We start from the raw sequence: 26,399 nt of genomic DNA on the forward strand, positions 1-26,399 counted from the left end.
TACCCCTCCCCCACACTGTCCACCCAAGGTCATTGGGGTGGAATATGTGATAAGGTCTAGCCAATCATCGCATCACATTCCCCTTGTGCTGGGGTCATTTGGGGCCTGGGTACATGATCCAGGTTGAGGTAACTGGAGTCACCAAGAGTCACAGGACAAGCTCATCCACTAGACTTCACCCAGGGGATGTCATTCGGGGGTTGCGACAGCCATCTTGCTACCACAGAGTGAAAGCTGGACTGAGAAGGGAGCCAATCCAGCAAAGAAGAGCTGAGAAGTGGAGAGAGAGAAATTGGGCCCTTTGTCCAGCTGACCTTGAAGTTCACCCTGTCCTTAGATTTTTTAGTTTGGGTTGCATTTTCTGTCACTTGCAACCAAAATAGTCCTGACTGAAACAGGGTAGAACAGGCAAAATATTAACTTGTATCTATGTGTTGCATCTGTTTGACCAGGGGTCAGCAAACTTAGGCCTACAGGCCAAATCTGGCCCGCCACCTATTTTTGTAAATAAAGCTTTATTGGAACACAGAAACACTCATTTGCTTATCTATTATCCGTGGCTGCTTTAGCATGACAATGGCAGAGCTGAGAGATTTTGACAGAGACCCCATGGCCCGCAGGTTAAGCCTAAGCCATTTTCTCTCTAGCCCTTCACAGGACTTCGGCTGATCCCTGCGCTGGATTGAGAACCACAAGGTGGGGAGTGTGCTTGTTTTGCTGACGGCAGAAGCTCCCACATTCATCTTGGTGCCTGGCATATGGTAGCAACTCAGTAAATATTTGCTGAGTGAATGAATGAATCCGACTTCACAGCACACACGTGTTAGGTCTGTCTTTGTCTTCAGACGCCAGGATCTCCAGAATGTCCAGAGTCAACAACTCGCAAAACCTTTCCCGAAATACAAATGGCAGATTCTGTCATCAGGGTCCTGCAGTCTTTAATCAGCGGTGTGGCTACGAATAGTCAGGCTGACTTCAGAGCTGAGGACAACGGAGGCAAACCCCAGGGCCTGCAGGGCTGCTGAAATCTGCCCTGAGGGAGGGGAGTTCGCTTCATCCCTGTTCTGCCCCCTCCTCTAGCTTCTTCCCCCTTTCCTCACAGCCAGACTTTTTATAGGGTCACCACATTAAATGACTCCTGCTTCTTGGTGCGTGTGTGTATATGTGTGTGTGTGTGTGTGTGTGTGTGTGTGTGTCTCCTGAAATTAAATGCTGGCTCCTTTCTCACTGGAATATATTAATTTGGTTTCTATTCCTAATGTTTTTCTCCTAAACAATACCATTGCTGGAATTTTTCTTCATATACATTGATTTACGGTAGGAACACACCCTTACTTCAAAGATCGGCTGGGAGAAGTCTTAGAGGACTGTGATGCTTGCACCATTTCTGGAGGCAGAGACTGAGAAAGGATGAATGGGGAGCCTGGGGAGGTACGTGCTGGAGAATGTGGACACGGGGAGGGCCGAGTTTATATGAGTTCAAGGGAAGCAACATTTCCACTTTACTTCGGAAGGTCCATCTCCAAAAGGGTTTGGAGAGAACACTTTGGGGAGGGGTGGTGGTTTTCACCATCCTCCTCTCAGAGACAGAGCGGTCAGCCCTTTCTGGGTGCGGCCAGACTTCGTGCCAAGGTCACGTCCATCAATGAGGACCAAAATCCCAACGAAGACTCCTGAGGCTTTTAATTGACTTTCTTAAATTGAAGACCCAGGAAGCCTTATGGAGAGAGACTGATACTCAGTGTGGTTGGCAGGGGTTTTGGACTCCAGTTGATATTTGCTCTTTGTGCACTGAAGTAAGGTCGGAACACTTGGCATACGGTAAACGCTCAGCGAACATTGTTTTAATGAGTTATTGACTGAACACAGCTATGGTTGGATAGATAGTTGGGACCTTGAAATTATGGAGGGCAGTAAAAGTCATCCCGTCAAGTTTCGATTGAATGTAATAGAAAATAAAGAGAAATCAACACTGACAAACAGCTGCTATGCCGGGCACCGTATCAAGGAACTGATACATAATCTTCCACCTGCTGTCAAGACGCCATTCAACCCTTCCATAAAATCTGAGAGACAGATAATATCGTACCCATTTCACAGATGAAGAAATAGGCCCACAGTGAGTAACTGCTAGACCCAGGGCTGAAGCCAGACATCTAAACCCACACTGTGCCAGGAGGTGGGGGGTGAGGGCCACTGCGGGGTGGGGGGTGAGGAGGATTCCTCTGGAAATATTGTAAAGAAATGTCAGGAGGGGAACAGCCTGGGCCTCGGGGACAGCGGGAGCAGCTGGAGTGATCTAGGAGAGCGAGCGAGCTCTGGTTCAAAGGCGAGGCATGGGAAGGTCCTATTACAGAAGCTGATGATGACCTAGCTTGTAAAAAATAAAAGTGTGAGGTGACTGAATGAGGATTCAGGCCTCAGCCACGGGCCCAGAAGAGCGCTATCGCTGGAGGTGGGGAAATGGGTGGAGGGAGCCTGCCTGTGTGTGGGTGGGAGGGAAGACATGGTTTGGGTTTGCATTTACTTAGTTGGAGGTGCCGGGGAGCTGCTGGTGAGGAGAGGCAGCCGTGCAGCTTATGAGAAAGGCCGGGACTGGATGCCTGAGAGGCCTGGGCCGGAACAGCAAGGTGGAGCCTTAGGAACGGAAGGGCTCTCTGAAGGGGGAAGGGGAGACTAAGAATCCCCCAGGAGCAGAGAGTCACCCACAAGGAGCTCCACCATGCAGGGCGCAGGAGAAGCGGAACAAGAGAAAGGTCAGGAATGGTGGGAGAGGTGGGCTGAAAGGCCGCGGAGTGGGGAGCACAGCCTTGGGTTTCACAGGAAGGGGCAGCTGCAGGGAAGCCAAGGACCGTGGGCATCTTTTGCCTCCCAAGCTGTCACCACGTGTGAAGCAAAGCCATCTCGACCGCGTATCAGTCCTGAGAGATTTGGGTGAACAGCAATGCTATGCGTAAGAGTTTAGGGCGGAAGTAGTGTGTTGGTAAATACGGCATTTCCTATTTTAAAGCAAAAGTTACAGTAGGAGTACCCACGTCTACCCTTCAGTTAACTATCACCCCAAATATCTGATCTAGTCTGAGATTTCTGACCTGGGTTGAAGGCATTTTTCAAAAGAGGCAAGCTATGACTGCTCTTTCTTTTCTGCATATTTAAACTCTTGACAATAATAAATAAGCTAAATCTCTCCCTCAGAGTACCAATTACCTCCTCATGTTGGAGAAGGCATGTCTCGCCAGATGTGGCGTCCTATACAAAGCACAGAATAGGCATACAAAGGCGGCCCCTGCCCCACCGGCGCGCCCGGGATTTACTGAGGCGGTTCCAATTAACCATAATGAGGATTTTGTGCATGAATCCCTTACCTCCCAACTAATGGGAGCAGAGACCCCACAACCTCACGGCAGAAAATTTCAAAACACCATTGTGAACAGTCACTGACTAAATTCACGAGTTGTTCACCTTTACACAGCAGAGATAAAAGGAATGTTCATTCAATTAAAAGTTAGGGAACGTGCAGTTATCCAAAGGCTCCATTCAGGCTTTCTGAATGACAACGGTCGGGATGTGGATCTGGCCAACGCTTACGGGTGATGACTCCGCATAGCTCCGCGCGCAGGAGCAAACGGTTTTCGTCCCCCAGAAGCTTACACATTTGACATCAGACATGTAAAAAGGAGCTACATAAAAACACAACTGAAGCGTAACAGGCCAAGGAAGGGAATCGGAGATTGATTACTTCTAAGTGGGATAATGGGAGCCTTCAGAGAGGTGATGAGATTTGACGGGGGCTGTGGAATGAGTAGGAACTTTCTGGATGGAGGAGAGGGAAGAGCGGCAAGCATGCAGGTGAACGTGTGTGGCATGCTTCGGGACTGCCAAGTGGTCAGGTGTGGACGGGGGTCGTGCGGTGGCCAGGGGACGAAGGACACAGGTAGAGACTGCTTCTAGTTGGTTTTTTTCCCCTCAACTGCTTATCCACACTGTTGCCAAAATGCAGATCTGACCATGTTGCCCCCCCACCATCATGAAAGCTCTTCAGTGACTTTTTTTTTTAACCTATAGACTAAGGACAATCTTGTTGGCATGGATCACCTAAGAACCTTCTCAGCTGATCTTACTTTCTAGGACACCTTGAGCTCCAGTGAGGACCTGCGTTCCCCCCGCCCCAAATCCCATGCCTTTTCATTCCTTATGCCTTCACGCATGTTGTTCGGTGCTCTCTCCTTCTCTTGACCAGCTAGAGTGCTACTCACTGTTCTCGCAGAGACCTTCTCTCTGGGACACCTTTCCTTAGTCATCCGGTCAGGCTGACCGCTCCCTCCTCTAATATGCTTCCAAGGGTGAAGCATCTAGCACTTACGGTTGTTGTGATGGCGGTCATCATCACCACCCTCGACAGCTGACAATCACTAAGTGTTTTCTATGTATTACGTACCACGCTGCATCCTTCTGCATATATTATATTTTATTTACTCTCTCTATCAATTCCATGTGGTACCTTTATGGCTATTTACATATGAAGAAATAAGCTGAGAGAGGTTCCTATCTTATTCACAGCCACAGAGCTAGTTGGCAGGTGCGCTAGGACCCGTATCTAGGTCTTCCGTACCCCAGAGCCTCTGTTTTACTTCATTGTCACAGGATAATCATTTATGCATTGTTTTCTCCTCTTAGACTGTGGGTCCCCTAGGATAGGTTCTAGGTTTTACTGGAGATCAATGCTATTTAAAAAGTAAGATTACATCATTATTGAGCTGAAGTTTGAAAACATTACAAGGATTGTTTTTGCCCACATAAAGGCATTTTTGCCAGCCTCTTATGTAGGCTGGAGTTTGCACGAAGCAGAACATCGCCGACCACATACATCTGGGCTCTACACCTGCTCCTGGTCTGATGCAGAAATGGCCCAAGAGCAGCGCACGTCCAGTGCGAGAGAGACTGCGGTTTCTGTTTTCACAAATCAGACACTCTGGTAGGAATATTAACTTGGCTTGGTCTACTGGGACGTATGCGAAAGTAAAATTTCTGTTAGAAACAGTTACATTAAAGTATCTTTTAAAAACTCGGGTACGTTGTTTCTGTCTTCAATAAAACCCGCACAACCCCAAGAAACTGTGGGGAGATTAGCAGGACGTTAGATTGAGCAAGAGGCTTCCTCTTCTAATCTTTTTTTCGTTATTATTTTCACTAGTGTGCTTTTCCAGGAATGTCTCGGCGCATTCTTTATAAAACTGTTGCCCAGATCTTTTTTTAAAACACATCAAACCACAAAGGTCAAGTAAAGAGCAGGAAGATTTTGTTCTTGCAGTTGAAGACATTTCTTTAATATTAAAAATGTACTGAATCTAGAAACATTCTGATGATGTCTGAAAAGAATTCACAGTGGAGAAGTCAAGACACAAAGGAAAAAGCGCTAGACAACCGTTGCTGGCTGAGGGATCCTCGTCGGGACAGCTTTCTTCGTTACTTCAAGGACAGAGAAAAATCACTATAGTAAATTAGAAAAAAAATTCCCTAAACATTAGGTGCTGATATTATGACTAATGTTATTCTTCATGCTTATTGGCCTTCAAGGTAAAATACATCACAGCAAGCATTTCAACTACCTCATTTATATGTGAAAACAAACAGGAAGAGTGTCTTTTCTAATTCAGATTGAATTCTAGAGCTTTTGTTTCTGCTACTTATTTCCAAGCATTGGAGGCCACTGTAAGATCTTTCTGTGTGGCTCGCGTGCCCAAGTGGGTTGCTCAGAACTCCACAAACGTTTCACTCCCCGCTTCATCCTGTACATAAATTTAAAACCAATGGTGGCAGCAGAAAGTCTGAGAGTTGGGGAATAAGGATACCATTTATCTTGCATCATGCTAACATTTTTTTTCCCAGTCTCGAGAAAATCTTTTTGTGATAGATTTTCTTTGAGAAAATGAATCTTGCTTCCTCCTGGCCTTAAGAAGATTTTATTTTATTTTATTTTATTTTTATTTTTTAAAGGAAATTTTAAATGGACAGGTGGGCTTATATGACCATTGTCATGTTCAGTGATCTTGGAAAAATAAGGGTGGTTGACTCAAACTTAGGTTAATATGTAATTTACGTGTCCCGTAAGGCAGAGCACATGTTTGATGGAATGAGCACTTTCAGAAGAGTCCACTGAAATTTTTAATTTCATCTACCCAGCTGGCTCAGCTGTGTTGTTGGCCAAAAGTCGTAACCAGAAGCAGCCTGGGGGAGAGGCGGGTAGCCACCCAATATTAGCATTAGGTGCAAAGTATCAAAGGATGGCTAGTCTTGGGCACAGGGGCCTTTAAAACCACTGTCTCAGGATTTCTGGGCCAACCTTTACGGTTTCATTCAAACGATTCCATGCCAATGGGACGTAGAGCCTGGTGGGTAGTCAGCTGGGAATCCACTAGGCTCAGAGCAGCTGCCTCAAGGAAGCCGCGCCCCCAGTGTGCTGAGGACTGGACCCAGACATCGCGCACCGGGCCCTACCTCTCCGCCTCTCCTCTTCAGTGCTGAACCCCTCATCGTTCTCGTACCAGTCTATGCTCGGTGAGGAACACAGAGGAAGAATCCAACCCTGTCTCCAAGGAGTTTCCAATTTTGTTGGGAAACCAAATTAGCCCACAAACATGACACATTTAGCTCTGGGGAAACTGAGCAGCATAGAATCTTGGAAAAAGAGATCTTTGTGGCATGGGAGAGTTTGGGCGGTCAGAGCTGTACTCCCAAAGGAAAATAGCAGTTGGATGGGCAGACTTTCACGAAAGGAAATTCCAGGTGAAGAAAAATACCCCGTGGGCATGGCTGGTACAGAAGCTGAGAGCCTGTTGAGAGGAGGCCTGCCTGCGGGGGGTGGGGGCCCAGACACAGGCCTGGAGAAGTCATCCAGACCACAAGAGCCCCTGGAACTGGGTAGGGAAGTCTCTTCAAGCCGGAGAAAACACCACCGCAGTGGTATTTAAGGAAGACTAGTGAGAGATGAGAGGCAGGGACGCCAGCTAGGAAGAAGCTACTTCCTCCAAACTCAAGGTGATTAGGATTCAAAGATGACAGCCGCGAGGGTGGAGGGGACGAAGAGAACTGAAGAAGGGGGAGAAATCACAGGACTTGGTGATGAGATGTTATCAGGTGTGACTGATGGAGGAGGCAGAGTCCGAGGCAACAGCAAGCACACGCTTCCTCTCGATCCTGCTGACACAGTTAGGGCTAGATGTCCTCACGGATGGACTATCTCGATACCTTTGGCCTCTTGGTTCCCGCAGGTCTTAAGTCAGCTCCGGCTGCTCTACCCAAATTCCACAGCCCTGGGGGCTTACACAACAGGCCTCCACGTCTCCCGGTTCTGGACGCTGGGAAGTCCAAGATGAGCAAGCCAACAGGGTCAGGCTCTGGTGAGGGAGCCCTCTGGCCAACTTACAGCCATCTTCTCGTGGCCTCCTCGTACGGTGGAAAGTGAGCCAGACCTCCCGTGTCTCTTCTTGTGAGGGCGCTAATCCCAGCCCTGACGTCACTAACCCCCACAGGCCCCATCTCCAAATACCATCACACTGGGACTTCGGGCTTCAACCTAAGAATTTTGAGGTGACACAAACATCCAGCCCATAATTCCACTTCACTTTTTTCTTTTTTTGAGAAAGAGAGAGCGTGTGCACAATTGCGGGGGGGGGGGGGCAGAAAGAGAGGGAAAGAGAATCTCAAGCGGACTCTACACCCAGCTCGGAGCCTGATGCAGGGCTCCATCTCACCACCCTGAGATCCTGACCTGAGCTGAAATCAAGAGTTGGATGCCTAACCAACTGGGTCACCCAGGCGCCCCAGTACCACACTTCACTTTTCATGACCACCACTTCCACACTCCAGATAGTTTTCAGCCTCACTCTGCTCGAGTCACTGGGCCTTTTCACGTGCAAGCCCAGATCTAAGAGCCACTGAGACAATGCAGATAAGGATGGGAGGCACATTAGTAGCTGAGGCCCAGCGGCTGGAGACAGCAGAGTTCTCTTCCATTTGCGGATTTACGACCCAGTGGCCGCAGGCCCCAGGCGATGGTGGTTTGTTTCATTAACCCCGTTGGTTTGCACGAACTGCCTTTCCCCTCTGCCTTCTGCTCCAGGCCACTGCTAGAATTAGAGCTTGGGGCCAATGAAACTGAGCCCAAGAATCCTGCTGCTGTAGTGGGGAACTTTCTCTCTCCTGCGGATTTGAGCCTGGAAACACAGGCCCAGGAATTGCTAGCAGTTATCTTGCAACCACGAGGGGGACAACCTGCAGACAATGGAGCCAGCAATGGGGACACAGAGCTATAAAATAGAGAGAGAACTGGCTTTTGGTCACATAATTTGATTGTAATTGGATTAAGCCTCCTTGGAAGCCAATACTACTTCTCAGTTACAGGAACCAAAACATTCTTAACTGTTTAAACCAGTGTGAGTTTCAACCGGCTATTTCTAATGGACTATTTGACAGGGGCTGAGATTCTCTGCCAAGGCTCTTGACTTTGCACCTGACCCCAGCCCACCAGCCAGTACCAATGACGTGAGGATGGCCACTATTTAAAAGTCACCACACCCTACTGACCGGACTGGGGGATCCTTGGGCACTGACCTCTGGCCCACGCCCCACACCACCTTCTGCACCTCCAACTACCTTGCCCCGCTCCCTCCTCACTGTTATGTGCATCCCAACTCTGCTCACTCAAAGCCTCCCTACTTTCCCAATTAGTGGGTTACTTCCCACGTGAGCTCTCTTGCTGACTTAACCTGGACTTTACACACTAACATCTGATGTTGCGGGGTCCTCCGGGCCAAACCCCAGCTCTGGGTACTGCCCACCACCTGCTTTCCCCATTTGGAGGCTCTCTTTCGCCGCTGCAGAAAGTAAACAACAACAGTAACACACACACACACACACACACACACACACACACACTATTTTGATAGGCTCAACTACAAATTCATGCTATTTAACTTCAGTGGACCTTCTCCACTGGGGGCAAACCTTTTGCTGGCCTCTGTTTTACGTTGGGTGGTGGGCCTTCACCACACAGCTTCTGTCTCACAAGAGACCTACACCCAGCAGCCAGTACGCTGACGATCTGCCCATGACTGGCCTTGGTGTGATTCGGGCCCTCGTGGCGCCCGTGCTCAGTGAGGCTTTGGGTGCTACCGGGGGAGCACCATGGAAAATAACTATCCCAAGACAAGGGGATTGGTTATTTGCAGTGGGTCTCGATTGGCGCCGACCCTCAAAGCAATAATTTCAGAGAGCAAGGTATAAATCGATACAATTAGTAAGTGGAAGTGATTAAGGACAAGACCACTTTAAAGCAAGTGCCGCCCAATCTCCTGAAAACACAACCAAACTGCCTCCAAGCGAAATTGCTTTTGTTCTTACTAACAAGCACTAATAACAAGTAATGGGAGGTTCGATCGATAATTAAAGAAAAAGGACACTTCACTTCTGAGCTTTCCGAAGCGAGGCAATATTCTTTTCCAATTATGAGAGTCTGGCAAGACATAGGCAAGATACTCTGGTTTCTTTGTACTCTTCTCCCTTTATTTCAGAGTTTATATGAATGAAACACGATGAGTAATTCCTCCTCTTCGGATCCTCCAGGATATTATTTAAACCCTGGCATCTGGTCTCAGGGAAATTAAATGCTAAGTCAGAGAGGAGTATTTGAAAAAGAGCTGACATCTGGTTTTGTACTACCCATCCCTGGAAGTACGCAGTGAGAGCAGAGGAAATGAGTGCGTGGCTGGCTCCCGGGCCCTGGTGCTGGTGGGGCTGGTGCCTTTGGTGTAATGCACACCACAGCGTTCCCTTTTATAAAGTGGGGGATTAGTGCCACCTTCTTTGTAGCCATGTCATGACCTCTATAATGCTTCTTAAATTGAGGACAATGATGGACCCACCAAGCCTCAACCCATGATTTAAATCTGATCTGACAGTACTTAAACCCAGAAGTCCAGAAGGCTAATGGTTGAACAAGCTTGGGAAAATGTGCAGGGAACCAAACGTAGAAGCCCAAGGAATTACAGACAGTAATCACAACTTCAGGGCAATGGGGTAAGGGAATAAAAGGATATTTTCTGAGTTGGTACCTGTTACAGGATTGACTTAAACTGTGGTCCCACTCTGATGTACTAGAAAGAAAAAAAAGGCCAACCAAATAAAACAACACCAAAAAACCCCAAATAACCCCCCCAAACTCTAAAATCCTATATTCTTTTCTCTTATACCTCTATAATTTATTATATCACAGATATGCATTTTAAAAACATTTCCATTTTGATGTAAAAACGAAAGGCCCATTGAAAGGAGTCCAAGAGAGGCTCACACTTAGCAGTGGGAATTAGGGCGAGAATTAATTTCAGGAACAAGTGTATTTTACATTTCATACATTCAGGTAGACAAAAACGGAAACAGCATTAAGGTCAGTTTGTATGATTTGTATCCTGAGAGTAAACTTACCTTCTGGAACAACCACAAAGAACAAAATGCCCAAGAAACAGACATCACAGAACCCGTCCCGGCCCGGCGGTTAATACGCCCGGTGTCTCCCACTACCCGGGAAGTCTTGGCCAGCAGCTATTCCTGCCCTTCAGAGTGGGGCCCGACGCCTGGCACCCCATTCTTAGGGCAGTTACCCCATTTCAACAAAAAGAGACCTTATTAACCCAGTGACTTGTATTTTAGTAGTTTTCTTTTCCTAACTCCGATCCCCCACCTGGAAAATCCTGTTTGTGGTTAAGCCCTAAAGGTCTATATAATTCATAACCACGAGGGCAGAGAAGACTCTAAAACCAGCTGAGCACATGCGGCATTTGAGGAGCTACATTCCCGGGGTTCCATAAGCTGAACAGGAATCAAAGAGCTCTCTGACAACAACGCAAAGTTAAACCCGCCTTCCCCCATGCTGGGTGGGAGAGGAACGGTTTCCTTTCCTCTCGTTTTGCTAAAATTTGAGTGGTTTATCTTCTCTCAGTCCAGCACTACTGACTCATGGGAAGAGTTTGTACCACCCTTTCGCCAAAACAGTTTGGAGGGACTCTTTTGTCTTTTTCTTTCTTCTTCTTCTTCTTTTTTTTAAGTTTTCATTTCAATTTCAGTTAGTTAACATACAGGGTAATGTTAACGTCAAGTGTATAATATAGTGATTCAGCAGGTGCATACGACCCCCCGTGCTCATCCCAGCAAGGGCACTCCTTACTGTCCCATCACCAGACAGGCTCTCTTTGACTCCCAGGCCAACACTATGCAAAACTAGTCCTCTGTCCTCACACAGAATCTTGTCCTCCTCCCCCATCCTGTTCTGGTGTGTAATATTTTCACATTTTCTCACCACTTTCTCCTAGCCAAATGTCTTTTGGTAGAAGTTGTGATGGGTAACTGTTTCGAGGGATATCTTGCACTAGTATGTCTTTAACTGAAAAATAAAGTCTGGTCTCTGATACCTGAAATTGTGCCCCCATAACTTCAGTATGTGTATATATTTATCAGAGAGAGAGAGAGAGAGAGAGCGCACAAGCAGGGGGAGCAGCAGGTAGAGGGAGAAGCAGGCTCCCTGCTGAGCAAGGAGCCCAACGCGAGACTCGATCCCAGGCCACCCAGCCGTCCCTATAATTTCAGTTTTCAACAAGTCAGGAGAGCAAACATTTTTGGGAAAGGGGCAGCTGACCCTTCCCCGTCTTCACTGAAATCACACCACCAGCTTGACTGCTCTGTATTAAGACAAACTCTGTTAATATTGCCTATTACTAATGACTCATTTCTCTTTCCTCCCAAAGAAGATTGAGCCCCAAGTGTTAGATTGACCAAAAAACCTAGATATAGCAGCAAGGAGTTTTTTTTTTTTTTTTCTAAAGACTCTGGCTTTAGACCCGAGAGTCTGATATGCCAGACTAAGGTGCATGTATCATCGCACAGAAGAAACATAGGAGTTTGAGTTTGAGAAAGAGGTATGCCTGCGACTAGAAGTTTGGAAATCACTGTAATAAATGAGTGCTGGAGCCCCAGGGGATAGATGACATCACTGGGGAAGACAGACTATATAGCTGTGAGAAGTCAGAAAGAAACACCAGAAGGCAGAGGTTACACCCACAAAAGGAGTAATTGCCAAAGACCAGAAGTCAGTAGAAGAGATTATGAGGGACGTCTAAAAAGGAGCAGAAAAATCAGATTATGCTGGGTCAACAGGGCAATTCAGGTTAACTTCAAGAATCTCTTCCACGAGGCTATGGGCTCCTTCCGGGAAAGTTCCTCCCACTCATCTTACACTCCAAGCTAATGGTGCCTGGCCCGTAATGGGTGTTCAATAAATGTTTGCTGAATGAATAGGAGCCATCTCCTGTTAAAAATAGCTTGTTTCTCCCATGAGTGAGGCATCTCTTCTTTGAGGTTTATTGGTGCTTAGAGGAGGGTCTAAAACTCTTGTGTTCTGTCATTTTAAAAATATGCTCTAATTCTATCCTAATACAGTGGCGTAGATTTCCCTAACAAGCAGGTCAACTCACTGTCCTGTTGCTGTGCACTGTTATAACTCAGTTGGAATTTTTAAAACTCATCATTTAAATTCTCAGGAAACTTTCTATTTGCCGACAACATCTTTGTACCCACAAATGTGAACCCTTTTATCATTATTTGTCACCTGTTTAAAAACCAAATACCAGAAAGTGCCAACTTTCAAGACATCATGCATACTTCAGGCTTCCACCTAATCTTGCCTTCCCCCACACTTAGCTGCTCCAAATGTCACAGCTCGCAAAGGAGTGGGACGGGCAGCAATTAACCAACACAATCTTTACATAAGCAAGCTTCACAAAATAGTCAATATAGGCATAAGCAGAATTTAGCAGTTTTAAGGATTAATGAAAACTCAGTTGACACTACTTCAGAATCATAAATCAGACAGTCAGCCAACTCAGTCCAAACACTCATGGAATGTGTTATTCATACGGTCACAGATCAAGTGACCGTACTGACTGTGTACTGACTGTGCCAAGCACTGTGGGGGTGCTAGTGGTGGAGGGGCAGGTACCCAGATTAAGCCCGAGGTGAATGACTGGGGAATTAACTCATGTTACTGTCCTTGAAAGAATAACTCACTATTATAAAGAAATAAAGAAAATATTAGATAAAATACATTAACATGTAGAAAGACATGTCTACTACTGTTTCTAAAGGGAGATGCATTTCTCAGAAGTCCTTTGAGGTTGTTTGGCCGCGTGGGGAGGAGTAAAACAAACAGCAAGCAGCTGGCTGAAAAGAGAAATACGGTGAGCAGGTGGCAAAAAGGAAAACAGTAGTCGGTGGGCCAGGGATCTGAAGGTCAGACCACAGGGTGGCTTCGTAGAGACCTCCCCCTGACTGTGGAGTGACAGGTCCAGAAGCGGGAGTTGGGAGGGAGTGTGTATATGCAGTAAGGGGAGACGTACCCTCTGACCCCTAAATAGGGGGATTCTTCCCTTTGGAGATGAGGGTCTTGCACGGTGTATAAGAGACCCCACTGGTGTAGTAAGCATGGGCCAAGAAGTCACTCGTGGCAGGTGACGGGACAAGTGAGAGGCAGTGATGCTTCTATCCTGTGAGTGCAGAGGACTCTGAGGCTTTCTGTGTATCTGTCTGATGCTGCAAGTTCCCTATACCAGTCGCAGGTAAACTCTGTCTCCTCTGTGCGGAAAGCCGACTATGAGGCAGATGGGTCTATTACACGCACACACACACGAGCTAAGTACATGTATCTATATATACGCACACACTGGGTGTGTGTGCATTCCTACTCTAATACATACTTGGCCCTAAAAGGAGTCTTGGCCTGGCGGGAAGGACAAAACATGGACATAAGGAATTATAATGAAGGTGACGTGTCTCAACCCCACCAAGAGTAACTAGCAGAAACCCTCGGGGGCGCCTGGGTGGCTCAGCTGGTTAAGCATCGCCTTCTGCTCAGGTCATGATCCCAGGGTCCTGGGACTGAGCCCCACATCGGACTCACTGCTCAGTGGGGAGCCTACTTCTCCCGTTGCCTGCCACTCCCCCTGATTGTGCTCTCTGTCAAATAAATAAATTAAAAAATCTCAAAAAAAAAAAAAGAAACTCTCAGAAACCAAAACACTTGCAATGAGACCTAAAAAGTATTCTCGTTAAAAACAAGTAAAAGACAGGGACACATTCTGTCATTACTGTTCCTCAACATTGAACTAGAGGCCTCCCCCGGAGCAATAACAAAATCAAATACGGATGAAAAATGGAAAGGAAGACACAAAATTATCTGTTAAGGAACAATGTAATTGTCTACTTACATAAATTTAAGAAATCAACTGAAAATGTAACTAAGTTTTTTTAGGAAATCAACTGAAAATTCAATAGAATTAAGGTTGAGAATAGTTCTGGTTGGCTGGATACAGACAAACAAAACATATGAACACTTTCCTCCACATGAGTCATGACTGTTTAGAGACTATACAGGGAAAAACCACAAAAGGGGAAAATGCCATAATATACCTGGGAATAAATTTAATAAGAAATGTACAACATCCATAAAAAAATAAATTTCAATTATACTGAAAGGCATAAAAAGACACAATGAAATGCAAAGAGATGTGAAGTCCCTGAATCGGTAAATTCAATGTTGCAAAGACGTTAATTCTTCCCAGACTAACTCATAACCTCAGCGCAGTTCCAACCAACTAATCATAGAGATTTTACCAAAGGGAAGTTGGCAAGATTATTCTAAGATTCACATGAAAGTGTAAATGCTTAAGAATGACTCAGGCAATTCTAAAAAGAGATTGCGAGGGGAAACTTTCCCTAAAGGTACTAGATACTACGTGCTGGTACTTTTCTAAGGATGTTACTTGTAATAGCTGACGATTCTCACATCAATTTTACAAGGTGGGTACTATTATTAAGCCATTTTCAAGATAGGAAAACTGACACGAAAAAGTAAAGTAAATTGCTTGAAGTCCCAGGGCAAGTAAGTAGAGGTGGCAGAGCTGGGATTTGAACCCAGGCACCGTGTCTCCAGAGTTCATGCTCTTAAGCACCATAAAAATGACTCTTATTGGTACAGGAAATGGATGAATAAGAAAGAATACAAAGTCCCAAACAGATTCATGCATATATGGAAAATCTGATTCTTGACAAGGGTAGCATTTCAAATAAACAGGGGAGGAATATCTCAGTCAATAAATGGTACCAATAACTGGCTACTTGGAAATAAAACATAAAAAATAAGGTAAGATCCCTGCATTAGCTTGCTACTCTTGCTCTAACAAATTATCGTAAACCTAGCAGCTTGAAACAATGCAAATTCACTATCTCACGTTCCATAGGTCAGAGTCGGAAGAGGCCCAGCTGGTTCCTCTGCTCTGGTATCGCAAGGCCAAAATCATGGTGTTGGCTAGCCCAGACTCTCATCTGGAGTCTCTGGGGGAGTCTTTATTTCTGAGCTCAGTCAGGTTTGGGGTACAATTCAGTTCCTTGCAGCTGTAAGGCCTGATGTCCCCATTGCCTTGCTGGCGGTCAGCTGGGAGCCCCTCTCAGGCCCTGAAGGCCACCTTATATTGCTCCCTCCAATTTTAATCAGCGCCGGTGCATTGGATCCTTCTCATACTTAAACCTCTCTGACCCTCCCTTCTGTCACATCTCTGCCTCTAGCCAGAGAAAGTTCTCTGTCCTTAAGTGGTTATGGGTTTAGATTAGGCCTACTCCCTATTTTGAAGTCAGTGATTAGTAACTTTATCTACATTGACAAAGAGAATATATTTTATAATCTTAGGGTAGGGAAGACCTTTCTGGGCAAACTTAGAAACTATAAAGAAAAAAATGAAAAATAATGTTCTCAAAAGATAAAAATATTGAATATAAAGTTAAAGGAGAAGCATCTGAAAGCATTTGCAATGTATTTACCACACGAATAAGATACAGAATACGGAAGAAAATTTCTATGGTTCAAATTAGAAAAACAAATTGATAGAACAAATTTAACAATGAATGGGATGAAGCAACTCACAGAAATGCAAATACTGGATTTCCACTTCTAGTAATGGACACTTACATAATTCTCTTCCAAGTCTGTTTCAAAGTATTAGGGAACTAACAAGGCAGGGAAGAATCATAGGACCAAGTTTCTGGAAATGATAGATATTAAGAGAGCGTGTAAGTCTGGCATTTGGGAACATTTTATGTAGTGGACTTTGCCAACTGTAGAGTGGTTGGTAAGAGACTGAGAAGCTGAACAGATCTTTTAACAGCCTCACAAAAAAAGCCATGGAGACACAAGCTGCAGTCCACGTCTCACTAAACGGGAGCGTCTTGTAAAATCCCATGCTTTGGGTGGATTTCACACTCTATGAGAAGGACTGAGTTGGAAATAGACCGGCACTCTCTAAAACTACCTTCAAATCATCTCAATCCCTGAAAATGGATTCAGGTTATTCAGGATAGCAAGTGCCACTACCTGCCTACCTAGAAGCAAATATAAATTCTCTCTGGAGGAAATGATCATCATTCTAGGTAGGCCTCAAATTATTTCTATGAAGTTCTCTATAAAATATCTGGCATTCAATCAAAAATAGCCAGGCTCACAAGAAAGCAAGACAATATGACCAAAAGCCAAGAGAAACAAAGACAATAAAATAAGATCCATGTGAATTCCACACAATGATGATCAGACTTCGACTTTAAAAGAGCTGAGATAAATACGTTCAACAAGATAAGAAAAAAAGTTGTGAACTTCAGCACAGGACAGAAAACTAAAATGAAACTAAGTAGAAATTCTAGCTCTGGAAAATACAACAACCAAAATTAAGAATGGGTTTAACAGCAGGTTAAACACAGTTAAGGAAAGGAACTAGAAGCTGGATTTAAAAATATCCAGAATAAATACAGAACATAGGGAACAAAGTTAGAAGGTCTAACATACATATAATTATAGTCTCAAAAAGAGAAGAGAGTCAGACAGACATTAAAATAGAAAATCTGATACAATAACCACTAAAGAAAGTATATACATGATTAATTGAAAATCTTCCAACAAAGAAAATTCTAAGTCCTGATGGCTTCATCTACCATTTTAAGGATGAAATAATATCAGTATTAGACAAAGTCTTCCAGGAAACAGATAAAGAGAGGACACTCCAGTTTATTTTATGAGGATAGCAAACTTTGATACCAAAATCTAGTAAGAACATTATAATAAAAGAAAAGTATAGGCTAATGTCACTCATAAACAAAGATGTAAAAATCCTAAAAAAAATATTGGCAAACCAAAATCCAGCAAAAGATAAAAAGGGATAAGTCATCATGATCAAAAAGGGCTAATTCCAGAAACTCAAGGCTGATGATTCAATGTCAGAAAACTAACCTATGAAGGTCATTGCATTAGCAGAACGAAGGGCAAAATTCATGTAACTATCTCAAAGGATGGAAAAAAAGGCATTTAAGAAACATCCATTCATAATTTAAAGGTGAAAAAAAATCTTTGTAAGAATAGAGAGAAACTTTCTTAATATGATAAAGGGAAACTACACAAAAGTCAACTTTATTCTATATACCAGGAACCAATGGTGAGAAAATAAAAATTTAAAAGTAATACCATTTCAAACAGCATCATAATATGTAAAATAAATAGGAATAAATTTAACATAAGATGTGTAAGAGATCTTTACATAAAACAATAAAAAAATTAAAGAATGCTTAAATAAAGCAGAGGGATATACTAAGTTCATGGACTGGGGAGACATCAGAAATTGACAAGTTGAGTGTAAAATTTATATAGAAGTGCAAAAGGCTATGAAGAACCTATCACTAAAAGGTAAGCTTCAGAAGAGCAAGGATTTTTCTTTGCTCATTGATGTCTATCAAGGCCAGTAAAGGACCTGATATATAGTAGGTGCTCAGGAAATACTTGTTGAATTGTCTTCAACAAGACATCTAAACTCCTAAACACTTAGGAGTTTAGAAAGAGAGCTCACCCTGAGCTGTCATTTAGTTACTGTTGCACATTCTGATTTACCAATCTCATTTACCTTCCTCTGTTTACCAACTCAAGCAAAACCTCAAAATCTTCTGAGCCAAATGAAGCATTTGGAATCATTTGGTCTAGGTTTCCAATTTTTTCCCATTCTTTCTGCCTGGGCATTCATTCAAGTAAAATCTTAAAGCAGAAGAGTAGAAGAACAAGATAAATTGCTGCTCTGGTTCTATAGTGGGGGGCCAGGGCTGATGTGCCACCTGTCAGATCCTTTCTGCCGCTGCTGAAAGATTCAAGCCTGATGTAAGCCTGACATAGCCTGACGTCTGGGCCCTTTCTTCTCCACCATGACTTGCTACCTATCTGAGATGGGAAGAGCCCCCCCTCCCCCACATAAGTCTTTTGTGGCTAATAGAGTGCAAACCTTCCCTTACTTCTTAATTAAAATTAGAAAATCTCCTGTCAGAGGGCTTTCTACTCCTACTTCTTGCCTCTTCTCAATAAACCTGAGTGTAAATCTCACATACAAAACCAAAAATGGATCTTTAAATGATGTTTTCCTTTATCATAATAACAGAAGCTTCTAGAGGACAAGACTTCCATGTCAACTCTATACACTGAGCACTGAGGAGGTATTAGGTTGTCTGCTTCAAAATAGCTGTCATATTTCACACAATTTTAATCACACCAGTGATGCTCTATTCTTCACTAGTTCTAATTTTTCCATGTGATTCAAGAAATCATTTTTTGCATTTGAACATTTTATGACAATATATTTTTTTTCAATTGGAACTGTCCTCGAGTTCTGTAGAGAAATCCAAAAGGTTACCTTCATGTAAAGTATGTTCAAAGGGCCTTTCAAATTTCTGAATTTTCTTTTGTATAAAAATATCACCTTTCTTTCCTTATTTCTAGTTTAAACTGATATACATCTGAGGCCTCTAAAATACCTGTGCTCTGCCATTTGTTTGATAATAAACAATTTCAATCGCTTCCACCTTAAAATAGCCTCTTTCAACAGGAAGGAGATCTCTTCTGGCTGGACGAGAGCAGAAAAGGAATTGTAAGTAAATGTTAGCTCAGAATATGTGATAACTTTTCTGAGCGTGACAGGCACAGTAAGTAGTCATCAAACATTTCTCCCTGCCGCCGTGCTGACTCACTCCCACCTTCTTTTACCATCTCTGTGTTTCTCTCTTCTTTGACTTCCTCTTTCCAGCTGTTCACTCAATTCCATGAATTCAGTGCTTAGCAGCTGCCAGAAAAGTAAATCTTGACAGGACACTGCTCAGGGATATATTCTCCTTTCTCTCTTCCTGGGAGACTGTATTCCATTACCCAGGTTAATGCTTGTGATCATTCTTCTTGCCCATGAGTTTAAAAAGGTGGCATAGAAGAAAACTTGGTTTTAAGCTTTTATTTTTGGGTTTTAAGTGCCTCTATAATTTACTGATTTGAAGTAAATACTTTTTGGAATAAAAAAATAATAAAAAAAACCCTACTAAAATTCCAGCCAAAACTACCTTAAAAAAAAAATCAAACCACAAGAAGTGAGAATGTATTATCACATTACTTACTTACAGGAGTACAGGATGAGACCTAGACCCAGGCAGACATAGCCAGGCTTTGAAGCCGGCAGCCCCAGGTCAGAGCCCCTTCTGTCTGTCTGTCAGTCTGTGCAGTCCCTTTGTAGCTCTCACCCCTGTCCCCATCGTCCCCCTGTGTTAGCTGCATGGACAAAGAACCACTTCGACAATGTAGAAAATGCTTTATGGAAAAACACCTGCAATGATGCAGTGGGTCCTTTGCTGACACTTGGATTTGACATGTCAGCAAAGCACGGGATTAAAAACACGCCTCCTCTCTCCTGCCCCCAGCGCAACCAGCCCAGTGAAGTTAAAAACAAAGGGAATCTCAAGAAAGCCATGATGAAATGCAGAGCACATTAAAGAGCTGCTTTAAGTTCTCCTCTAACAACGGCCTTGTGATCATCGTGGATAGTTTGTAGTAGCGGTTTTGTGCACAAGTGTTGACTTGCTTTACCACTAAAATCTTCTAGAATTCTACTGGAACTGACTTATAAGGAAAATTTTGATGAGATGTGTATTTTAACGAAAATACTCATGTCCCTGACACTGTGCTTCAAGTGTTTTTCAGAAAACAAAGGCAAGTATTCAAATAAACTCTCATTGAGAATAAGACGTGGCCAAAATTAAATGTGGTTCTAGCCCTCATAACAACACAAATTTTAGAAGGATGCATCATACCAGCTGTCTGGGAACAAATGTATTTTGTTGGCATGGGAACAAAAGAATTAGTCTGAATTTTGTAAATAAACTGTGGTTATTAAAATTACTCGAAACAAGCCAGAATAATAACCATTAAACATGAAAAGTCAATAAAAGTCTTTGAATTTTATTTCTGTTGCAATTATTATTCCTGTTTTCATAATGTGCTTTGGGATAGAACATAGTTTTGTGCTGTTAGTACTTTTAAATAGATTTCACTGCAGACGAGTTAGCCAACAGCAGCTAAGACTGTGAAGTTTTAAAATCCATTATGGAAAGCAGAAATTAAAGGCTTGGAAATCTGCAAAAGACCAATTCTTCCTCTTAACAATTGTCACGATTATTGCCTAATTGATTTTCCGTCTACACAGCGTCTTCCTCTGTAGGGCTGCCTGGGACTCTATGGATTTGTCAGTTACTCTTGATGACTGACGTGGTTTAAAGACAAGCAGCGCTACCCAATGAAAGCTTTAAATATATTGATGTTGCTTCTCCTAATATCCATGTTGCTCCCCCACAGATCACTGGGCTTTGTGGGAGGCAAATAAAGTCTTTGGGAATACAAATGATGATCGTTGTAAAGGTGGACCAGGCAGAAGCAGCAAAGGCTCTGCCAGAGATGCGTAACATGACCCCAAAGCCACCGATACTAAAGGGATCCAGTTTTCTTCTTAAGCCCAGGAACCTGGGAAGGAAGCTGCAGAATGCCAAGTTTATCTGTAGAGAAAATAAAGGACTTGGCTGGTATCCCTTCTGCTTTGTCCTTCTGAGGGTGTCTCATGGAAGAGATCTGCAAGGAAAATCAGCCCTGATTTAGAGAGGAGCAGAAAGGCGGGATGCGTGGCATTTGCGACACCAAGGATGAACCCAGAGGACAGTGGCTGAGAGAAAGAATGCAGATAACTCAGACGCTCTCACCCTCTGTGGATTTTTAAAAAAGAAAAAAAGCGAACTCATGGAAACAGAGTGGAATGCTGGCTGCCGGGGGCCGGCGGGTGGGGGGATGTGAGATGTTGGGTAAAGGGTAAAGACTTGCGGTTGTTGAGATGGTTCTGGGACCTGGCGTACAGCGCAGACTATCGTTAATAAGACTGTGTTGTCTCCTTGAAATTTGCCAAGAGAGGAGATCGTAAGCATTCTCACCACACACACACACCACAGTAAGAAGGTGAGGTGACGGAAGTGTTAATTAACTTAATTGTGGCAATCATTTCACAATGTGTATCATATCACATTGTTTTACGTTTGTTTTAAATATATACGATTTTTTTTTGTCAATTATACCTCAATAAATGTAGGGAAAAAATTACTGAGAAAAAAAGAGGAAAGGTGGGCTGTGTGGATAGGGTGTTGGCATTCTGCTTTCTCTTGGTTTTCCCCAACCTACAAACCCTTCTGAGCGCCCCAGATAAGCCATGAGATAAGCCGTGAGAACGCTCAACGATCCCACTCACCCCAGATGACAATTATACAAGCATGTAATATTTATTCTAACAAAAGCCTAGACAAGAATATGTTCAGAAAGAGTCTACTTAGCCTAGGCTTAGGGGGTGCAATATAAAGGATCTGGAGGTCAGTACCCAAGTTTGGTGGCTTTTGGAACTCTTCATTCTCAGACTCCTTGCAGGAGACCATGCTGCCAATCCCCCCTCCCTCCTTCCTGTCTTCCTTCCACAAATTCACCGGGTGCCACATGGGCCCAGCACTGGGCTGAACGCTGAGACAGAAGGATGAAGAGGACACAGTCCCAGCTCAGGGGCCCACCCTCAAGGAGCAAACATCTACTAAGGGAGTTTGATGGGAAAACCTTTAGCAGTTTCACAGAAAGTGTTAAAAGAGCACAGATTAAAGAGGGACGTGGAGTGGGCAGGAGAGTTTTGAGGATGAGACTGAGGGCAGCAAGGGCTTTACTGAGCGATTCAGTGCGACAACAGGCACTGGTCGGTGCCTTGAGATGACACAGGGCCAGTACCCTCGAGGAGCTTAAAGTCTAGTGGGGAACTCTCTTTGGTTTTCACGACATTAAATTCTTCTGGCTCTGCTCTTCTCTCTTTGGCCAATCATTCCTTTAAAACCTTCTTTGTATCCTCCCCTACTTTTTCTTGTTCATGCCTCTGCCCGTGGGCCTCTCGTCTCTTGCCTCTCAGTCTCATCCATGTCCTGTAGGCTTTGCTAGGTCCCCCCATCAAGAGGATCCAGACGTGTGTGCATTCCTTCTCGAGTTCTAGTTCAGATTTTCAATGACACGTCTCCACCAAATGAATGCCCTGCTGCTAGCCTCTCAGACTCCACCTCTTGTGGACACTACACTATTCATCAGCCTATCAACTCAAAGACGAGCTATTATTCTTTTCTTTTGCCCTCTAAATCTTTGTGTTCTGTGAATTTTCAAGTGAGTCTTCACATCTACTCTTTTCTTTCTACTCCCTTTGACAAGATCGAGTTCGAGCCCTCTTGATCTCCTGTGACTCGTGATGTGAATTTTAGTGCTATACCCTCTGAATTCATCTCTTTTCATCCCTTGTTCATCTCATCTTCTGCTGCTGGATTAATCTTTCTAAAGTGTAAATGCAATCATAGAACTCTACCCAGTTGAAGGGCAAAAGTCCTCAATGGCCGACAACGCTTCCTGGGCAATGACTGATTTCCTTAGCACTGCATCCAAGATTAGCCACCAATACTCCTAACACCTAGTGCAGTGCGTGGTAAAGAACAGGTAATAACACAGGTTTGTTCTCTTTTTGAATGGATGAAATGAAACCGGCTAACTCTCTGGCTTTATTCTCCTCTTCACCGATGCTACCCTTTAACCAAGATATTAGTCACTAGTCCCTGAACCTTCTGAGCCCATTCTGCTTCACGTCTTCCCTCATTCTGTTCCAAATGTCCTTCCTTCCTGCTAATGCCTGGCTCACTTGTCCCTTTGAACTTTATGGACAACTATAATGACGCACATTTCATCTGCATCATGTTTGATACCTTTTGAAGTATTTCTCATACATTATCTTCTTTTGATGTTCACATCAATCCTGTGGGACGGTATTATGACAACATTTTATGAACCTGGTGTCCAGAAAGGTTACGTGACTTGCCCAAGAGCACATGACCAGTAGGGACAAAGATCGACCTAGAACCAGGAGTGCTTCTTTGCTGGATCATACTAGTCCCTGGAGACTCTCCTTTTTCTCCTCCCAGTGTCTTGGTAGGCTCTCTGGGACAACCTTTGTTCCTTCCTCAAACACACACAATTACCCGTGACTGTCTTGTTCCCTAGATTCTCTCCTAAGTTAATTGATGTGGCTAGACCTTAAATATATAGTGCGCCTGGGTGGCTCAGTAGGTTAAGCATCTGTCCTGGGATCGAGCTCCACATCTGGCTCTCTGCTCAGCGGGGAGCCTGCTTCTCCCTCTCCCTCTGCCTGCCACTCCCCCTGCTTGTGCGCTCTCTCTCTCTCTGTCAAATAAATAAAAAAAATCTTTTAAAAAAATGTGTTAAGTGTGACTGGATTATATATATTACATTATTTAGTTTTTGCACTTTTTAATAATTTGCTAACTTTTTGAGTATAGTTGTCACACAATGTTCCATTAGTTTCAGGTGTACAAGACGGTGATCTGGCAAATGCATGCATTATGCCATGCTCACTACAAGTGTAGCTACCATCTGTTACCATACAACACTATTACAGTACATTTACTATATTCCTTATGCTGGGCTTTTTATCCCCATGACTTATTCATTCTGTAACTGGAAGCCTGGATCTTCCACCCCCTCTGCACCTACTTTGCCCATTCCCCCACGTCCCTCCCCTACGGTAACCATCAGTTTGCTCCCTGATTCTGCTTTTTGTTTGTTTGGTCATTTGTTTTTTGTTTTTTTTTAGAATCCACATCAGTGAAATCATATGGTATTTGTCCTTCTTAAGTCTGACTTACTTCACTTAGCATAACACCCTTTAGGTTCATCCATGTTGCTGCAAATGGCATGAGCTCATCACTTTTTATGGCTGTGTAATATTCCACGGTGTGTATACACACACACACATATATATAGAGTATTTATTCCATTGTATATACCCCACTTATATATATTTCACATATATTCCAATTTCTCTTTCCCTTTTTCACACACTCTCTCCCTCACATATTTATGCCACATTTTCCTTATCCATTCTCCTACTGACGGACACTTAGGTTGCTCCCATATCCTGGCCATTGTAAATAATGCTTCAATAAACAAAGGGGCATTTATCTTTTTGAATTAGTATTTTTGTTTTCTTTAGGGTAAATATCCAGAAGTAGAATTAATGCAGCATATGGTAACTGAACCTCCACACTGCTCTCCAGAGAGTCTACACCAGTTTGCACTCCCACCAATAGCTCCGGAGGGTTCCTTTTTCTCCACATTTTTGCCACACTTGTTATTTCTTGTCTTTTTGCTTCTAGCCATTCTGACCGGTGTGAGGTGGTATCTCATTGTGGTTTGATTTGCATTTCCCTGATGATGAGTGATGTTGAGCATCTTTTCATGTGTCTGATGGCCATCTGGATGTCTGCTTTGGAAAAAAAACGTCTATTCAGGTCCTTCTGCCCATTTTTTAATCAGATGGCTTGGGTTATATTGGGGTTGAGTCGTATAAGTTTTTTTTTTTTTTAAAGATTTTATTTATTTATTTGACAGAGATAGACACAGCCAGCGAGAGAGGGAACACAAGCAGGGGGAGTAGAAGAGGAAGAAGCAGGCTCATAGCAGAGGAGCCTGATGTGGGGCTCGATCCCGTAACGCCGGGATCACGCCCTGAGCCGAAGGCAGACGCTTAACCGCTGTGCCACCCAGGCGCCCCGAGTCGTATAAGTTTTTTATATATTTTGGATGTTAGCCATTATAGGATATGTCATTTGCAAATAGTTTTCCCATTCAGTAGGTTGCCTTCATTTCTATATTTTAAGGCAATTTATGAGTTACTTGTGTCGGAGTAGTCCCCTTCATGCCGGGCACACCAGCTACGACTAGGAACTAAACTAGCTGGCTGCCCCAAAATGCTAGCCAGAAAACCAGACAGGCTCTCCAGGGGCAGCCCCAGGCAACAAGATGAGATAGGCGCCCAGGTGCTCCATGAGAAGCTGGCAGAAGCACGCTTTCCTGCCTGACCGCTCAGCAAGGACCTGGTTCCCTTGAAGGCCATAGGCTCCTGAAACCTGCCTGCAAGTTCCAAGCTCTTCCGGGGGGAGGTGGCCCCTCCCCTTCTACCAGCTAAAGATCTTTCCGTTCCTTCCCCTTGGGGAAGATGGACAGCAGTACCAATATGTGTGTTCTTTCTACATCTTGTGATTCTGAGTCTCTATGCCAGTTAGAAGAAAAAGAACCTCCTTTAAATTCCATGCCTGCAGTCCCTTTTACACATATGTTCTCTGCTCCACTCGACTGTAAACTCCTTGAGCACAAGAACTGAGACTTAATTCATCCTTGTGTCTTCTCAGGACCTAGCACTGTCTGGCACAATATGAAATGTTATGCAAAAAAAGTATGACCCTGTGAGTGAAACGCGCAGCATTACACTTTATTTATTGGGTCTCAAAGGTATTATTTTTTCTCACTAATGTATTTAAAAAAATATTCTGAGAAACTGAGTGACCAATGTAATCAAAGCTACTCACACTTTCAAAACTTAAGATACACTCAGTTCAAAGGAGGGGTTTTATCCTGTGTACGTTATTATCTGACATTGTTTGGTGCTCTATGATAAATATGTGTTTTGTACGGTGTTAAAAATACCAAGTAAAATGTTAGACTATTTCTTTTCTTTCCTCTCTTTTCTGTAACTTATCAGACCAAATTATCTTGACCAGGGCTAGCAAATTACTTAGTCTCATTACAAACAATGAAATCATGGTTGCTCCCATGAATGACATGTAGTTTTACACATATCTAAACCTAAGAGATACGTGGCATTTATCCATTTTACAGAGTGCTCGATATAACAGAAACTAGCTTCCTGGGAGTGAGCCGCCTGCCGAGCGCACAGGTAGGAGCAGTCCTGCCCCGGGCCCACCGCTAGCATGTTAAGGAGTCACTTCCTTTTCTGATGACTTTGTTTCCTTGCACAATGAGGAAGTTTGCTCAG

The 26,399-nt window shown here is 43.8% G+C and overlaps 1 protein-coding gene across 8 annotated transcripts in view; it reads right to left on the reverse strand.

Annotated features, from left to right (window-relative positions):
- Window positions 1-26,399, reverse strand: part of CEP112 (centrosomal protein 112) — a 418,880-nt gene that overhangs the window by 38,165 nt on the left and 354,316 nt on the right. The window contains exon 26 of one of the 8 annotated variants that reach the window (XM_057317730.1): window positions 24,528-24,830. The exons of the other annotated variants lie outside the window; for them this stretch is intronic. Within the exon in view, the coding sequence (XP_057173713.1) occupies window positions 24,801-24,830 (30 nt within the window). The 3' untranslated portion in view covers window positions 24,528-24,800. Of the gene's footprint in view, window positions 1-24,527; window positions 24,831-26,399 lie in introns of those variants that run through there. 8 annotated transcript variants of the gene reach the window in all.

Source organism: Ursus arctos, unplaced genomic scaffold, assembly GCF_023065955.2.
Source record: "Ursus arctos isolate Adak ecotype North America unplaced genomic scaffold, UrsArc2.0 scaffold_24, whole genome shotgun sequence".
Lineage (NCBI taxonomy): Eukaryota > Metazoa > Chordata > Mammalia > Carnivora > Ursidae > Ursus > Ursus arctos.